The 19,065-nt window shown below is 45.0% G+C and overlaps 1 protein-coding gene across 1 annotated transcript in view; it reads right to left on the reverse strand.

The window, feature by feature from the left end:
* Positions 1–11,075: 11,075 nt before the first annotated feature.
* Positions 11,076–19,065, reverse strand: part of ACBD3 (acyl-CoA binding domain containing 3) — a 39,541-nt gene continuing 31,551 nt past the window's right edge. The window contains exons 5-8 of the mRNA XM_015428972.1: positions 16,882–17,056; positions 15,059–15,248; positions 14,326–14,610; positions 11,076–11,796 (exon numbers count right to left, since the gene is read on the reverse strand). Coding sequence (XP_015284458.1) covers positions 11,585–11,796; positions 14,326–14,610; positions 15,059–15,248; positions 16,882–17,056 — 862 coding nt within the window. The 3' untranslated portion in view covers positions 11,076–11,584. The remainder of the gene's footprint in view (positions 11,797–14,325; positions 14,611–15,058; positions 15,249–16,881; positions 17,057–19,065) is intronic.

A 19,065-nucleotide genomic window follows, 5' to 3' on the forward strand; every position in this document is an offset into this window, starting at 1 on the left:
AGGTCTCATCCTGAGCTGAACAAATGGGACCACAGAGGTGTGGAAGCCATTTGTCCCAGGAGTCTCTGAATGTTAATAGCCCTTTAAAACCTGCTTGAAATAAAATGGTTAGCCAGAGTTTTTACAGATAAAGCCTTGTCTTTTGGCAGGAAAACTCTAGCTACAGTAAAGTCTAGCCAAGCACTAATAAAGGATGCTTGTTGAGAGGGGACGAGGTTGGATTTTTTCCAATTAACTCATAAACCTAAACTCTGGCATGTCTCCAGGGTTAGCGACACCTGTTTTTGTAATTCAGGTTCAGAAGGGGCAATAAATAACAAGTCAGCCAAACAAGGAAAGACAGAACATCCCTGTGACCGTAAGTAAGCTACCTCTGCTGCCATACATTTTGTAAAAATGTGAGAAGCAGTGGCCAAACCAAGAGGGAGAACCCGGTACTCATACGGGACTCCTTGAGTTTTAGGTATTTTCTGTGTTCAGGGTGAACAGCAATGTGAAAATACATGTCTTGGAAATCCAAGACCGCAAACCAACCTCCTGGGTTGAGTAAATGTGACACAGAGTGTAAGGAGACCATCCTGAATTTCTAACTTTTAAGAAGAAATTAAGACCCCATTGATTCAAAATAGGGTGTAGGCCCCTATCCTTTCTATTAATGAAGAAAAATGTACAATAGTGACCAAACACGGACTCATTGGGAGATAAACCCTGAATTGCGTCCTTTTCTAATAGGGCATTTAATTCTGGGAACAATTCCGGAAAAACATTATCAATTGCCTGGTGAAGCAATGTTAACAGTGGTAAGTGGACAAATTCAATGCGGTAACCTTTCTCGATAATGCTCAAGACCCACGTCTGAGGTAATCTCGTGCCATTCTGGACTGACCATTCTGGCAAAAAAACCTGGCTGTGATGCTGTTGATAGTCAGAAAGCAGGTTTGGGGGCCTGCATCAGTTCCCTTGGAAGGCTGCTGACTGGGACCAGGTCTGGGTCTCAAACTAGAACTGTGCCAAGCCTGTTTGGGAGGCTGGGAAGAAGGGCTCTGATTAGGATACTAAAATGTATGCTGTTGGTATGGGCGTTAAAAGCTCTGGTAAGATGCTTGAAACCTGGAGTGGGACTTGGGTTTGTAGGATGAGGTCTGAGTAGGGTTGCCAAGTCCCCGCTGTATGTACAGCGGGGGACTCCAGCTTCGTTCCGGGAGCGCACGCACCGCAACCACGTCGGGCACGCCAGGGCAGGGCCACAATCATCCGAGGGAAAACCATAGAGTTTTCCCTCGAATGACCGTGGCCCCGCCCCCAACGCACCCGATGTGACTGCGTCACTTCCGGGTGACGTGCTGACGCCGGGCACGTCACGTGCTTTGGGGGTGGGGTTCCCCCCGGGGCCCGATCCACCACCGGCGGGTAACGGGCCTCTCGGGCGGGGGTTTCCCCACCCCCCGGGGGGACTTGGCAAGCCTAGGTCTGAGCCTGCATTGTGCCAAAGGATCATGCTGACAGTTTTTCTTGATCTGTTGGAGAAATACATCAGTCCTGATGGAGAAGGGGGACGCGCCTTCAAAAGGTAGGTCCTCTACCTGAGCATGTGTCTCTGGTGGGAGAGCCGTTGATCTTAGCCAGGCATGCCTCCTAAGAATTATGGAGGAAGCCATAGCGCAAACTGATGCATCCGCTGCATGTATTCCATTGTTGTTTGGATAACCTGAGGGCCTCAAGCTAGATAACCTTGGCTAAGGATTTTTTGTTGTCAGGAAACTGGTCCAGGTAAGGTGTGGTTTTTCCCATAGGAAAAGTCATTATGGCCTGGTAATTTGCTATTCTGAGGGTCAGAGAAGATGAAGAATATGCCTTGTGACTTAAGGCCTCAATCTTTCTGCCCTCCTTATCTGCTAGGGCTGAGTATGTGCCCACTCTCTGTTTAGCCTACATCTCCACTGCTGTCAAAGAGAATGGAGTACGATGGTTAAAAATGAAGGGACAGCCTTCTTGCTGCACCCTGTACATGTTCTCCACCTTATGAGAAGTGGCAGGAATGGATTACCATTTCCCCGAAACAGATCTTGCCATTTCTAGGATTCCCTTGAGAAGAGGGAAGGCTACTATCCCTGGAGCATCCAGGTAGAGCCACCCCAGTATTTTGTCCTTAGGTCTGGTGCCTATTGATGTGATCTGGCTTATGTGTCCCACAAGTTTAACTCGACCGAACGTAATTGGTCTGTGTGGGATAAAGAAGCGGGGGCAATCAAGCTGGCTTTGTCAACGTGGAGACACTGGCTGGAGGGGACCAGGGTGCCTTTTGAGGTGTGGTCGGACCATAAACATTTAGAGGCGTTACGCACCCCTCATAATCTGAATGCTAAGCAAGTGCGCTGGACAGAGTTCTTCTCCAAGTTTCACTTCACCCTCCATCATGTTTCCGAGAAGTCAAATTCCCTTGTGGACGCCCTCACCCACCTTCCCCAAAACGACAGCCAAAGGGAGGGTGTCACTGACTCTATGTTCACGCCCACTCAGCTGGGAGGAGCTGTTACCACCCAAGCCCAGGCGAAGGCTTGAGGGGAGGGGCCCGAGGGAGGCTGGGAATTGAAGTTCGCCATGGAATTCTCAGAGGAGGACCGTGCGGTCGTGGAGGGGGATGGGGGCTTGGAACAACGAAGCAACAGCTGTTGGTATCAAGGGCATAGACTGTTCATCCCCAGCTCCTTGCGGGCTGAGGTTATGGCAGCGGCTCACGGCTCTAGGCTAGTGGGTCGTCTGGGTTATGTGAAAACCCTCCACCTTCTTCAGCGTCAGTTCTGGTGGCTGAGAATGCGCAAAGACATTTCCCTATTTGTACAGTCGTGCCAAACCTGCATCATGTGCAAGCCCCGCCCTGGGAAGCCCCCGAGATTCTTGCAACCACTCCCCACTCCAGGCCAACTCTGGGAAGTGACCTCCATGGATTTTATAACGGATCTTCCTCCTAGCAAAGGGAAGACTGTGATTTGGGTGGTGGTGGATTTGTTTTCCAAGCAAGCACATTTTGTCCCGTTTGGCAAGCTGCTGTCGGCATGGACCCTGGCTAAAGAGTTCATGCAGCATGCGGTCCATCTCCATACCCCCGCCTCGCAACGTCGTGTCAGACCGGGATTCCCAGTTCGTGGCAAAGTTCTGGGGGGAGCTGTTGAAGGTTATGGGGTGGAGCGGGCCCTTAGCAGTGCTTATCACCCGGAGACTGATGGCCAAATGGAGCGGGTGAACCAGATTTTGGAACAATTCCTTCGCTGTTTCACCAATTACTGGGTGGAATTATTGCCATTTGCGGAGTACTGCTACAACAACAGTCTTCATTCCTCGATGGGGGTGTCCCCTTTCAAAGCAGTGTATGGTTACAAAGGGGGGCCCTTTCCCTTCCTCGTCGGCATGGACTCTGGCCAAAGAGTTCATGCAGCATGCGGTCCATAGCCCCGCCTCGCAAGGTCGTGTCAGACCGGGATTCCCAGTTCGTGGCAAAGTTCTGGGGGGAGCTGTTGAAGGTTATGGGGTGGAGCGGGTCCTTAGCAGTGCTTATCACCCAGAGACTGATGGCCAAACGGAGCGGGTGAACCAGATTTTGGAACAATTCCTTTGCTGTTTCACCAATTACCAACAAGATGACTGGGTGGAATTATTGCCATTTGCGGAGTACTGCTACAACAACAGTCTTCATTCCTCGATGGGGGTGTCCCCTTTCAAAGCAGTGTATGGTTACAAAGGGGGGCCCTTCCCCTTCCTTGGGGATGACCAGCAAGTTGGGGGGGGAGGTGGCTGACTGGTGTAAAAAACTGCAAGGGGTATGGCCCATGGTGGAAAGGGCGCTCGACAAGGTTAAGGCTGCTTATAAAGTTCAGGTGGATATAAAATGGACACCAGGGTGGAACCTACAACCAGGGAACTCTGTCTATGTTTCCACCAAGAACATCAAGGGGCTGTGACCAAGCAAGAAATTGGGGTGGAAGTACACTGGACCATTCCCGGTGACCCGTGTGTTAAATGATGTGACTGTTGAACTTGCTTTGCCTAAGAACCTCAGACATTTGCATCCTGTTTTTCACTATAGCCTTCTCAAATGGGACCTGGGACCGAATGCCTGGAGGCCAGATTGCCCCCCCCCCGATGGTGGATGGTGCACATTTCGAAATTTCTTGGATTCTGGACTCTAAACTGAAACGGCGTTGTTTGTTCTACTTGGTGGAGTGGGTGGACTTTGGGCCACAACACCAGGAGCAAGTGGAGGCCTCGGATGTTCGCACCCCCCGACTCCTTCGTGACTTTCATTAGTCTTTTCCTGATAAGCTGGGGGGGGGGCTCTTTGGAAGGGCAGAATGTCAGCTGACACTGCCATGGTTTGGGGGGTTAAGCAACGGATTGTACTCGCTCCCCTCCTCCACTCATTCTGCTAGATTAGTGCTTATCTTGCAGGTGGCCTTGGAGCTAGAGGCACTTCTTCCCTGAACGGTTGTGTATTAGCCCGCACTTAATTGTGCTTGCTCATTGGCCTGGGGGTGTCAGGGGGTCTCTTTCAAAGGGGGTATTCCCCTGGGGCCCCACACCTCCCTCATCATTCCTGACACGAGAGTTTATGGTGTCTCAAGTACTTTCTCCCTCAATAAACTGGTATTGACTGGGAACCCTGACAATCAGCAGTAGATCTCAGAACCGATTCCTTAGGTTCCTTGGAAGGTGACTCCTTCAACTCCAAGCAAGTCAGATCCATAGATACAGATTGTTGGCCCTTATGCTTCAATTGCAATTTGTGCTTTTTGGGGGGAGGTTCCAAAGAGGATCCAGGTGGGGCCCGTTCTGGAGATCTGGATCATTTGCAGCTCGGATCCACCCTTGTATAGAAGCCATTGACAGAGGGTGGGAAACGCAGTCTGCTACAAGTTTGAGGGCTAAAAAGACCAGTTGTTCAACCAGGGCAGATGTTTTGGCTGCCAGGTTGACTCAGGTAGATAAAGCCTTCTCCCACAAGGCTGCTTTGAGCCAGGAGGCATGGTCCACACATGCCTTTGGGGTAAATTGCTGGCAGAAATTATAGCACATTGACCTGTTCAATGAAGATGACCCAAATTCACTTCTTGAATAAAGGCATTCTGATGAAAAAAGGACTGAGCTAATGAAGAATGTTCTTCTCAAAGCACTGGCAAAAAGAGAACTGAGGAAGGGAGAGGGGCCCCTCCCCAGAGCACATAACTGTTAGGCAGGAAAATTGACTCAATAGCTCCGATTGGAAGGCGCCCCTCCTGCTCTGTTACTAAGCCAACCAGAAATCTTCTGGCAGCTGGCTTGCGTGCCTGTGCAGTACCCTATGTAGGACTGCACAGGACAATGATGAACATCATTATGTCCTGCTCAGTTAAGATGTAGGATTTATGTCAAGAAGCAAAGCCAGGCCAGAAACCTTAGCACCCCTGTATGGAACCCACTGATGAACTCTCCCCAATAGCAGCTCTATTGCATACATCTAACTCAACATCGATTGGTAACCCCAGGTCCTAAAGATATTAAATTTGCTGTCACCAGGGCCGGGGCATTTTCGGTGGTGGCTCCTACCTGGTGGAATGAGCTCCCAGAGGAGATCCGGGCCCTGCAGGACTTGGCGCAGTTCTGCAGGGCCTGTAAGACGGAGCTCTTCCGCCAGGCTTTCGAGTAGGAGCCACCACCATCACTATACCATCACCGTACCACCACCACTAAATGGAGTAGGTGTCATCGGGGAACGAGACAGCCCTGGGAGGAAGGACGGATCGTTGTACCACCTGGAGTCTATCGTGTCGCTCTGGGACCACTTTGTTATGTGTGACCCCATCTGTTATTCGTGACATCTAGAGCACTTGAATTTTATATGAATGATCGTTTCATTGCTTGTTTTATTCTGTTTTTACCTGTTGAATTTGGCATACGTGCCCATCTGTTAGCCACCCTCAGCCCATCTGGGGAGGGCGGGGTATAAATTTAACAATAAATAAATAAATAAATTGTTAACAATTGATCTTATAGCCATTTAATCTTGGAAACACCCATACCCTATTATTCTGTGCATGCTTTCTGCGCTTGTGAAAATTTGCATTCAAAATCCATCCATTAAGGTAAAAAAAAATTTTTATTTCTCAACAACCTCCCAAAGTGAAGCAGCAACAAATTTTTAATGTTCTGAACACCCACTCTCCTGCACTGCTCTGAAAACTGCTTTAAGGATGTTGCATTCTGAACAGCCCTCCCAAAGCAAAGGTGCAGAAGAGCTGTTGAGGGAACCGGAAAGCCTTTCTATGCACAAGTATCTACACCCCAACTTTGAGAGAATAACTTCATACGGAGGGAATAACTGCCAGCACATTCTCACTTATATTCTGGTGATCCCTGGGGCTCTCTTTAATTTGCTCTTTCTAGATCTGCCTTTGAAGATGTTTTCGAAGCTGCAAGTCGTGCACTCAGACTGTCTCGCAAGGAACCTACTATTTCTACTTGCTCCCCTTAGGTTCAGGCTGTGCTGGTTGAGGATGTTTCTATTTTTGGTCTTTTACAGCATATGCTGTTTTATGGTTTTAGACTGATCCTGCTGTATTTTGTATCTCATTTTGGACCGCACCTGGTGGCTGACAACAACCATCCATTATATAAGAAATATAATACCACATTCCCTTCCCCCTCCAGCCTTCTATGACCATTACTTGCATGATTATCCTGGGGGGGGGGGAACATACCCCACACAGCTGCTCCTTCCTAACTGCTTGGGGCACAATTCCTCAGTTCCCTTTTGACTAGTTGGCCAGGGTGGCTCAGCTGTTAAAAAACATGCATATCAAAGCTTGTGCCCTGCTGTGTAGCTGATGTATTTTCACATACCTGCGTCCATGGCTATACATTCCTGTCTACCTCACCATCTCTTGCCTCCACCCTCAGCTCAGTCTTTTCAGCTACAGAGACTCGGCCCCATAGATATCCATCTCCTGCATTTCAGTCACTTCTCCTTCACCACTACAGCTAGAAGGAAGCTGGATGCTTGGTTTCAAGGAGAGGGGAACTGTTAGTTAAAGCCCACACTGAACATGCTTGCAAGATAATGCCACACCTAATGAGAACCACCACTTTGGCCACCAAATGAGAAGGGAGCACTCACTGGAGAAGACCCTGATGCTGGGAAAGATTGAAGGTCAAAGAAGACGGGGACGGCAAAGGATGAGATGGTTAGACAGTGTCATCGATGCAACGAACATGAAATTGAGAAAACTTCAGAGGACGGCGGAAGACAGGAGGGCCTGGCGGGATCTGGTCCATGGGGTCGTGAAGAGTCGGACTCAACTGTGTGACTGAACAACAACAATGAGAACCATTTCTTTTTGTCCCCCCCCCCGGGTAGATTTTTGGGATTCTAACAAAATAAAGCTTCCTACATAAAGCTTTCAACCACCCAACCCGGGCTTTAGCCCACCCAACTTACTCAAAAGGAAGCAAACTTAGGCACCCAATGTATATGGCAAGGTGTTGGCAGCAACTGCATTTTAAACCATTTTCCAAAATGGCTTATTGGTGTCTGTTTCCCCAAGCAAGTATAACTACAGCGTGGATTCAGATTAAAAATAGCCATCTCCCACTTACCCTGGTATTCAGAAGGGAGCCATTTTAGACTAGTTATTCTTAGCATCACTTGTAAAAAAACCTCATCTTAAATGCACCACCTGCAGCTGACTATAATACCGTACCACATGGGACCTACTAATGGGTACATGATTAAGAGGGAAAGGGATTATTGGATTGTTTGCTCCTCAGCCATGAAGGGCCAAAAAAATAAGGAGACTCCATTAAACCATAAGGCTGTTAGATAGCAAGGTGATCATAGACATTCCATCTCAACTGCAGGTAAATACTCTGAATACTGACAGACTAGAAAAATAGAACAGACTAGAAAAATAGTAGAGAGTAACCAGAAAGCCGGTTACTGAAACAGCCACCCAAGACATAAAGTGGGGCAGAAATAAGATCCAGGCAGTACGCCTCCTGGCTATGCACATGAGCTGCTTTTTCCTTTGTCATTTCAGCTTCCTTTGAAAATATATGGCAATTCAGAATCTAGTCAATAGTCCCACAACTTTGTCGCTCTTGCAGTCAGTCTTAACAGCAGATGTAATTTTAAGAATACACATTCGATCTGGTGCTTCCCAGAAGGCCTGGCGCCTTTGCACAAATTTGAGAGAGCGCTGTTAGACTTTAACAGGAGCAATAAGCCAAGTAAACCTGGCTTCAGCAGCTGGACAAACAACTTGCTCAGAAACTAGCCATTCACTAAAACAGCTGCAAGGTTAATGGAAGTTTTCTAATGGCTGGATCAAAGGGATTTGGAAGCGCAGCAGTCAAAAATGTATTTTGGAAGGTGTAATACCTACAGCGTCACCTGTTAAAATTATCAAGGAGTGGAGCTTTTGGCTAGGGACACACTGTCAGTGACAACAGTGGACTGTTGGTGTATAAGCTGGTTTCTCCTAGCCCAGGGTACCTCTCTAATTTCAGCCTCCCCCCTTCAAGAACTGCCACAACTAGAAGTAGGAGGGTGTGCCTATTCTCCCCCCCCCCTTAAATTGCAGTGTTTTTGTTCAAGACCCTAGTTCAACATGTGGAATTGTCAGAGGGCCCCCCCCATTTTTTTTCCTGTTTCTTGAGTCATGTGAAAATATTTGTTTGGCAGGTTCCTATGACACACTCCCTTTTGTTTTTTGTTTGCAGGCTGGTTTGCATACATATCATGGTCTGGATGATTTAGGCTTGTCTGTGAAGATGCCACTGGGCAGATATCCTGTCTAGAAGTAGGAGGTCGAGCTCAGTTCCTTCATGTATGTTCCAGGATTCAGTCTGTTGGCTGCAGCTAGCACAGAAGGCAGGAACTTGCATTGCTCTTACCTGTGACTGATTCCAACATTGTTCTTTTCAGTCAGAGAGATGGCCTCTGCACCCGGAATTATTCCCAAACTCCTGCCTCTGATGATTGAGTAGGCTGGTCCTTTCCAACAGCAACTTAAAGGGAACAGAGGAACATGCACCTCACAAAACCATTGCCAAGACTCCTTCTGCCATCACATAGTACCAAAACACACAGCAACATTTACGGCCTCCTACCTTCAAGACTTCAGTGCCTCTTTTCCTCCTCCACCCCAATGTCTGTCACTATAATCTGCCAAACAAAGCTCCAAATTCCACAAGGTAATGTGCTGTGGAAGTAGGAAAAATGTTCAAAACCACAGTTAAGTCATGCAAATAAAAAACCATGTGGAATAATTTATACCAGGCACAAAAATCTGGAGGAATTCCTGGACAGCAGATGAAGCTACCATAGATCACCCAGTGCTTCTGACTTGGAGGACAGGGTCAGAAGTCTGTTCCAATACAATATTTTCCCTCACCACAGAAATGTCAGTAATATTTAAGAAAAAGCCAAGCAGTTCCATATAAGTGACTTTAATTCAGGTTCAATATATTATTCCAAGATATTTTGAAATTGCACTTGTTCTGTCCTAGTCCACAGTTTGAGGCAATATTTAAAAGTCTAGGAGGAGTTTGGATAGCCAAAAGCTTGACAGTAAATTGCTGCTGTTTACAATAAACATACTTTGCTCTCCAACACAATTTCTTTTTAAAGTCATCATTTTGTATGGGGAAAAAACTAAGTGGAGATATGGAATTAGTACCTCTTTTTTAATACAGGTTTTAAAAAGCTACCTAATTCCTAATTCCATTGTTTTATACAATGTTATGTACAGATTAAAACAAAGTGTTAGAGCGGAATGGCTGGAGCAACACTAACTAGACAAAAGCTTGTAACATAATGCTAAATCAAACAAGATAGAAGAAGTGCTTTGCAGGACAACCGTCTCTATAAGATGTGATAGGAAAAAAATGTATAATGTATGTACAAGTATTCAAACAGACCCCCCCCCACCCCCAAAATTCCAGCAGACCCATTTGTAATGGAGCAGATGCTTGCCGCTAATTCATGTAAATTCTACTGTAAAGAAGAGGAGAAGAGGGGACTGCATTCCTCATGCATAACACAAGTTATTTCTGAAATACCAGAACTCCATCTTGCTTCTTGGAAACATGGGGTTGGATTCTAAGCACCACGAGTGAAGAATGGGACATTCCCACTATCCTTTCCCACTGCGGCCTGCTGTGCTCCACCCAATGTAGCCAGGGGAGGGTGTCAGTGGACCCTAAGGAGCAACACAGAGTGCCTGCAGTAGACTCCAGCTCATAGAAGTATCCATCATGCTGTTAGGATGCAACCCATGGTTCCATGCAAAGGTTGTTCTGCTGCTGCAAATACAGATCAGGAAACCACCTGCCTTTTGTCACTACTGAACAAATACACAATTTTGCAGTTTTTCTCTAAAATGTTACACAAATTAGACTACTACTTGTATATCTGAAAAAAACATTTTACATTTCTTTTCAACACTTAATTACCTAGAATTAAAGGGCCCAGAATGAGTGCACAAATGTAACCTCAATAAACAAGTGTGTTTGTTAGTGTGTTTGTGGCAGTGATTACTCAAACATTAATTCCTACAACATTGCAGACACTTTTAAATTAAGTAAATGCACAAAGTGCAAACTAAGGTGTATCAAAAGGCCCAAAACAGACTACAAAAAACTGTGCAGACAATTGGGTTCAGTTTCAGAAGACACGAACTTCGGCAGGGATGTCTCCTGCACATATCTCCCTTGTTCCCAATAGAATAGGAGTTGCACAAGAGCAGCTCCTATTCATTTTAGTGTGGCAAGGTACAAGAGAATTCTAGAGGCTAATCCAAATGTTAATTCAGTTATGTACTAGTATGAAGCCATAATCCTGCACAAAACCTGGTATCAGGATTAGCAGCAAATGTAGAAGAAACCAAGAATATCAATTTAGTCACCTGTGACACCCAAGATTAAATATTCCAATGTGAAAATCAAAGCAAGAGGATTCTCTGAAATATACACTTCTTGAATGAGAACAGACATGAGACAACTGGCTTCTGAACTGCATCCACTAAAGTTTCAAGTTTAATGGTGTAAAAATCTGACATTCAAATACAGTTTTAAGAAACTTGCTTGCTACAGTGCAGATCGTATCCATCCTCCCCCCCCCCAATAAGGCTGGTACCCTCAAATGAACAGTTAACAGGTTTTTTTAAAACGTTCAACTCATATAGGTCAGGCAATGCCATACTGACCACCATCAATGAACCATCTCCCTTTTATATTTGTGTGTTCAAGTTGAAGGGGTTTTGAAAAGGTCAACATGTCTGCTTGCATGACCTTCTGTCTTCAATCTGGCACAGCCACCTCACCAGAAAGGACAAAGAAGATCCTGCCTAACCCCATTAAACCTGCATCAACACTGAGGCTGCAGAAGAAAGACCAACTCCCAGTGTCAACGTTCACACACACGCACGCACAAGAAACCCCATACAGATACACCAGACAGGGTAATAGAGTCAAAAGTTCCAGTATGCTTGAAGGAAGTTTCAAATAACATGACATCTTCTGCACAGCCCCAGACTCTGACACTGCAGCAAGATCTTTATCTAGTATAATAGACTCTGTAGTAAACTGTTTTTGACCTCCATAGTGAGTAAGAGTTGTCAAATTTAAGAAGATAGACTCCTTTCCCTGGGTACTGATGGCTGCCAGCGTATACTTCTTCGTGACAGTCTCGTCTGTACACAGGCACTATTTCATCTAGTTGAGGCTTGTTGGCATTCTTTTTGGCTTTTTCTTCATTGCTGGCATTTTCTGAGAAGAGTCAGAAACAGACTATTAGTCACAACATACAAGTTGTCTTGATGCCCCTACATCACAGAGCTCCCACACCCAATTATTTGTAGGCAGTGCTGATTAATTTACCAAGGAGCATCAAAACTCAGAAGCAAGTTCTCTCACAACAAAGCCAAAAACACATAACCACATCTGTGCTAGCACTACTTGAAAAAAAAACTGCTGATTAATAAAACGTTCACAACAAATAATGTGGAGCAAGATCATCAGTTAGGGCTTTAGTACATCAAGGTTTTGACGAAAACAACTAAAGTTAACCCTTGTGACAAGTTCGGCACAGAAATCAGAGAACAGCAATCCTGACGCACAAGCTTGGCCAGCACAGATAAAGAGCATTATGAACCCCCGCAGTGCTTATGTTCTGCTTCATGTGGACTTCTGGTGGTGCCTGGCCCTTGGGTAGCTGGTTTAACTTCAACCAAAACAAGGGATTTTCCCATTGTGGCCACAACCTGGTAGGATGCTCTGTCTGAAGACATTCAAGCCCTGTGGGACTTCTGTCTAGGTTCCACAGGGCCTGTAAGATGCAATTATTCCTCCAGGCATTCCACTGAGGCAATCTTACTGGGTCTGATCATCATGCTTGATCATCATGCCAGAGTGCCAGTGTGTTAAATCATTTTACAGAATATTTGTATTTTTTATTTATGTTTTGTACTTCTGTTGTTAACCACCCCAAGCCCAGATTGCCTGGAAAGAGGCCGGATAAAAATCTAAATAAATAAATTTACAGCTGGTTCCATCATTTCACCCTTTTTTAACAGTTTGTGTTTCCCCTCTGATTACCATGTTTCTACCAATACTGGAGAACAATAAATGATACTCTGGAAGGCATAGCTGTGAGCCTTCAGAGGGAATTCAAAGTTAGTCTAAAACATACCATATCTATTAAAATTAGAAAATCATGCAACTGGACAGATTGCTTGTGGCCTGTAGCGTGGGGTTTATAGCTGATCGTCGTTGGAAATTTCAAAAATTTCTTTAAACCAATTTCTGAGAACATTGCCAGCGACCAGTTTTTACATTCTATAGATGCCAATGGGATCAGAGTTCCTCAATGACTTCACCACTCTCTAAAAATTCTGCTTTTATGCACTGATTTTTTTTAATGGTCTAATTCAGTGTTCCCTCTAAGCTGAGTCAGTGTGAGCTAGCTCACAGTTTTTTAGCCACCGGCTCACACATTTTTGTCTTCGCTCAGGAAGGATGGCTCCAGAGCAAACTAATTTATGCAGTAGCCAAATCGCTCCCTCACAACTTTAATGCCAGTTGCTCACAAAGAAGAATTTTTGCTCACAGGACTCCACAGCTTAGAAGAAGCACTGGTCTAATTGGGCTAATTTATAGCAGTGCTCTGCTCCTGCAGCTTCTTCTGAAATACAGGGCACTGCTTATTGCTATCACAAAGGTTTCTGAAAGCTTGCCCAAGGGAGTATTCAAAGAATGCTCACTATTTATTTTAACATTTTACTCAACTGAAACTGGAGAATGAAGCAAATGAAGATCCTAACAGCAGGCAGAGCAGCTAGCTCCTGTGTTCATGCTACATGTGAACTATATGAAAGTTGGCAAGAACTTAGTACCAAACTGCAGTTAGCAGGAAGTCACCCCCATATAGTTCTAAGATCCTCCAGTGTCCTTTCATCCCACGCTGCAAGGCCCAGCTTTATGCTTTTTTGAATCATGGTTTTAGAACGGGGCACTCTATGGAAAGCATAAAGTGCACTACAGTACAGTAAGTTGTAAATGTCTGGGTAATGGTCCCACAACAGAGGCCTTCTCCAGTGACTGAGGCAAAGGAAGAGTCTCCGAGCAGATTATGAATACAAGAGCTCAGAAAAAGGAGGATCTTTGAAGTCTCAGTACCAGCAAGTGTAAGGAAGAAGAATGGCTAAGCAGTTGAAAGATAGTAAAATCAGACAGTGGAAATCTGAAAAACAGATAAAGGGCCAGCACAGAAAACCACATACTTCTGAAACTATATCTCAGAAGCTAGTGTTTAAGCATTAAGTAGTTAGGTCTGCTTGGCTCCATGCCCACAATAGAGAGCTAGGCTGGTTTTCAATAAGGCAGTGATATGTCAAACTACAAAAGCAACAAGGATAGTTCTCCTGTTGAATTTTAATTTGCACTGATTGTCACCATTTGATGAGGATTCAGGTGACATACTAGCAGACCCACCAATGAGCAAACTTTGCTACTGCAAGAGCTACATAAGGTTAGTGACAGTAGTGGTCACAGGCTGGTACACCCTACTCACCAGCTCCTGAAGACCCACAGCGATAACTCTTTGCCCATGACATACAGCACAACAAAATTCCTGAGCTGCTCCTCACTCGCTCCCTTTCTTTCCCCACACACCAAAACCAATTTTCCACTTCCACCCCCCCCCCACCAAACTCAACATTTAAAACATACAAAACTTTGCAACTTTCTTGCATGAGATACAAACTGATCACTAAAACCCCTGCTGACAATATGAGATACCTTCATCCTCGTCCTCATCCTCACTGGATTCACTAACATGTACGCTGACTGCTGTGTTAGGCGAATCTGTCCATTCAAAATACACTCCAAAACCAATGTCATAATTGTCTGTAGCAAACTCCCAGAAGAGATAGGAGCCTTCTTCATGGGTGGGTACACGAACCGTCACCACTTCTCCTCTGCCAACGGTGATCACTGAGTCTGCATCCTGGCGAATCTTCTCTTTGAAATCTGCAATCTGGGGTCGTGTCCACATGGATGGTGCTGCTATAACAGGAACTGAGTCTAAAAACAGGAAATGAAAAACAAATGTGAGATGAGCTATTAACACCTGGACACATAATTGTGCTGGAGTAGGGCAGAGGGGGCCATAGGAGAGTGCTGCTCCAAACAGGAGGGAATTCTATAAAGCCTCCCACAAAGCCACCCATACTAGCCCTTACACACCATCCTCTCAGGCCCAAAGCAACTAATCTCATCCCACCCACACCTCACATTCTCCTACAGCAACATTTCACAAACTGGGGTTCAGGGGCCTTTTAACAATCAATTATGAACTGTGTTGAAACAGGAACCCACACTACCTCCAGCCTTGTTCTATTCCTTCTGTAACAGATTGCTACTGATGCACAGAATTTATCGCCCCATAACCAGAAGGTCAGAGTGTGCCCTCTCTGTTCGGCTTCCACAGAAAAAGTTTTGCCGTTTCTCTTCCAAGCATCTTTGCTCATACCTTTTGGTCCATTCTCTAGTGCTTCTTCTAAAGCATCTGTTTCCAGATCTTTTTCAGGGTTGTCCGTGTGTACATTGACCTGTCCATTGACAGATGGTATTTCTCCTGTGGCAGCCAAATTCACCTTTGAAGCCGAAGTTGCTAAAGCTCCTGCTGCAGCTGCCGCTTCTTGCTGTTTTTGTAAAGCCGCCTACAAATTGAAAAGCATAATGGCAATAAGCGATCTGAGTATATATATCCTAAGGGAGTTACATGGTAGGATGGGCAGGAAACACGCAGCGGCAAATATGTAGAATCAACTGTTGAGACAACATTTCCTTCTTTACCTGCGGAGTCTTGGGATTGCAGATATACATGTGCACCATCAGTCAAACTTAGGGGATAGGACACTGGCAGAATTTTAAAAATGAGGCAAAAGATGACTAGTCCATGAAGGTAGTCTGAGGCCAATCAAGTGCCTTGCACACTGTTAGTGGCCACAGTATTAGGGGTCTGTATTAGGACAAGTGCTTCTTAATTTGTTTATGAATGATCTAGAATTGAGAGTGAGAAGCAAAGTGGCCTCGCTTGCAGAGGACACCAGCCTATAATGTCTCATGCTTACGCTTTGTTAAGATTTCTGCAATCCTAGTATTGCTATTTTGCTTATCAGATGTCTTATTCTACTGACTGCACTGACTTATGTTACGTACTCCACCTTGAATCTCAATGAGAAAGGCAGAATATAAATAACATAAATAGAGGATACTGAACAGCTCTTAGAATGCAGCAGTGGCTATTAATTTAGGAGGATTAGACGTATTCACAGATTAAAGGTACAATGGCTATTAGCCACGATGGCTAAATTAAGTCTCCATTTTCAGCAGCAGTATACCTCTGAATGACAGTTGCAAGAGGGTAGTACCAGGGAGGCTTTGGCCTCTGAATCTAAAGAGGATACGCGATTCTTCTGATACATCAAGACTCCTCCTATGAAGGGATACTACGTAGCAATAGCATCTAAAGCTATGTCAAGGAAGCGACAACACAAAGTTGCAGAGGCTTGATTTGCACTTGGAGACTGAGCATTGATGAAGATTAAAGCTGAACAGCTATTATTCCGTCCTTTTCTTGTGTCTCATTTTTATGCAATATGTCCAATGATCAGAATTCCATTCTACCATGCTTTTCTGCTGCAAGCATGGATATGCTAAGTTACTGGCAAGCCCTTCCTCTGGCAAATTATTATTTCCCATTGATGCTAATGGTACCTCACCTTAAAATTGCACAGCTTCTTTCCCTTCACTTAGACATTCCATAACTTACTCTGGCTAATGGGCAGCCAAGAGGAAGACACTGCTGTTCACGTGCCAGTAGTACAAAATAAATCTACTTTCACCAAATGGAAGGGGGAGAGTTCCTGTCAGGTAGTTTGGCCTCTTTCTGAGTAACTACAGCAGCGGCTCAGGAATGAAGGCACTCTAAGCCACACCCTGCAAGAGGGAAAGGGCATCTACTTATTTTCTAATATCAGACACCAGCTTCTGCCAGTTCTAGAAAGGACTGTGGGTGTTTACCACAGTCAACATAGATAACACCAATGATCATAGTCTTACTTAAAATGCATTCTGAATCTTCAGAGGAGATGGGAAACTAGTGGACACATTAAACATTAACAAAGGTTTTTAATATGTAGGCCTGATGCGATATTAGAAATGCAAATGTCACCTTCATTGTTACTTGCAAAGTAGATGAGTTGTCCCCCCAAAGACTCAGAAGGGACATGGCACACTACTGTTTCAAAAGCAGCATTGCTTAGACAGCTTGCCCAAAGGCTACTGTACCTGTTGCTGTGCAAGTTGGACCTGGTAAAGCTGTTGCATGTACTGTTGATAATGCTGTTCTTGGAGCTGACGAATTAGGATCTGCTGCTGTTCATAGTTGCCTGGGTACTGCTGGGCTGCATACTGTTGGAACTGGACAGCAGTCTGGGAATTCAGTGCTGCCATTATTTGTTGTCTGGATTAGGAACAAATTAACCCAATAAACACAACTCTGAAAGCATTCAAAGTGTGGAGTCTCAAGAACAGAAGGTTGTCCATATTAACACAACTATTTTTAGCAATAAAGAATGGCATATCTAGGATTTATTTTAGAAATATATTCACAAAGTGAGCACTAGGGGTGTGTGCTCGGTATATACTGAGACAAATAAATTTTTCGGGTATTTATTCAGACGAATCAGATTAGAGAATCTGATTCGGCTACCAAAATAGGTAAAGGTAAAGGTTTCCCTTGCTCGAAAGCCAGTCGAATCCAACTCTAGGGCTGCAGTGCTCATCTCCGTTTCCAAGCCAAAGAGCCAGCACTGTCCGAAGACATTTCTGTGGTCGTGTGGCCAGCATGACTAAATGCCAAGGCACAACGAACACTGTTACCTTCCCACCGAAGCGGTACCTATTTATCCACTTGCAATTTCTTGCTTTCGAACTGCTAGTTTGGCAGGAGCTGGAACCAGAGACGGGAGCTCACTCCGTCATGCAGCACTCGGGTCTCGAACTGCTGAACTACTGACCTTCCAGCCTGCAGTTCAGCATCTTAACCACTTGAGCCACTGCAGCTGCGCCCAAATAAAAGCCGATAATGTTCAACTTTTATTTGGGCATGGCTAGAAGGCATTTCCTTCTGAATTCAATGAGTCATGCTGGGGCAGTAGTGAGACTCGGCAAGTGAACTCAGAAGACATTTAAAGTTTAAATGCCTTCTGAACTCCATTATACCCTACGGGGATGGTTCCCTTAGGGCATTAATGCAGCCGAATAAATTTGGGCTTCCTGAATACTTACCAGAATCCCAATACAATACCGATACTGGGATTCAGGAATATTCAGGAATACCGATATTTTTGGGGTCTGATAAACCCGAATCAGGAAAAAATATTTTTTTTGGCACACCTAGTGAGTACTTTATTTCTTTCTAGGTAGAGCATGGTAGCTAAGAAACGGAGCTACAAATCTGGAAGTCCCTAATTCAAAATTTGTTTCCATCATGACTTGTTCCCATCTTTAAGAAGCGACTGGACAAACACCTGTCAGGGATGCTCTAGGCTGATCCTGCATTGAGCAGGGGGTTGGAGAAGATTGCCTGTATGGCCCCTCTGTATGCTCTCTCTCAGCCTCCCATCTGCAATACAGAGATAATAATTCTTATCTAAACTACAGGAATAAGGTTTACAAGATAATGCATGTGAGAAGTTCTGTACAGCATTGTATAAATGTTGTATCATGTATTAATGTTAGTCTCCTCAAAGCCATCATTGCCAACAACAGAAACTTATAAAAGTCTTGCAATGAAATGTTCCAGAAACCTAAAATCTTTCATTCTGGAAACAACCCAAAACTCAGTACTACCTCCCACGCCCATACAAGGGCATGTCTTGCCCTCCCATTTAGCTTAGAGCTTGATTGAACAGTTTCCTCAGGAGGAGCAGTATCAGCTCGGTGGAATGTGTCCCGTGAAGCACCACAGGGATCCATTCTCTCACCCTTGCTCTTTAATATATATGTAATGCCACGGAATAACATCATTGGTAGCTTTGGGGTCGAGTGTCATCAATTAACCTATCCTCCAAATGTATCTATCATGGCTCTGAACCAGTGCTTTGACGACACGGTGTTTGAAGGCCTGGTCAGGAGCGCCAGGATTCACAGGAACCCCAAGGAAACAATATGCAAGATCCAGATTTGCTTACAAGGAGATTTTAATAAGCAATGATCAAGCTTATAGAAACAGCAGGCTAAGCTTCCATCCACTGGGTCTCAAATACACACACACACACACAGAGTGAAACTTAGCCAGACCTTGAGATGACACATAGCTAAAACTAAGCATCTTATACCGTGAGAGAAAACAAGTTAGGTTTCCTAGATAAGAGCTGCTAACAAGCACGAGAGAGAAGAATATTCTCTCGGGAGCGGCCTAATAGCCATCCTCTCAGACAACTCAGGACAACTAAAGGTCAAGCACCA

This window comes from Gekko japonicus, unplaced genomic scaffold, assembly GCF_001447785.1.
Source record: "Gekko japonicus isolate JY-2015 unplaced genomic scaffold, Gekko_japonicus_V1.1 scaffold1056, whole genome shotgun sequence".
NCBI lineage: Eukaryota > Metazoa > Chordata > Lepidosauria > Squamata > Gekkonidae > Gekko > Gekko japonicus.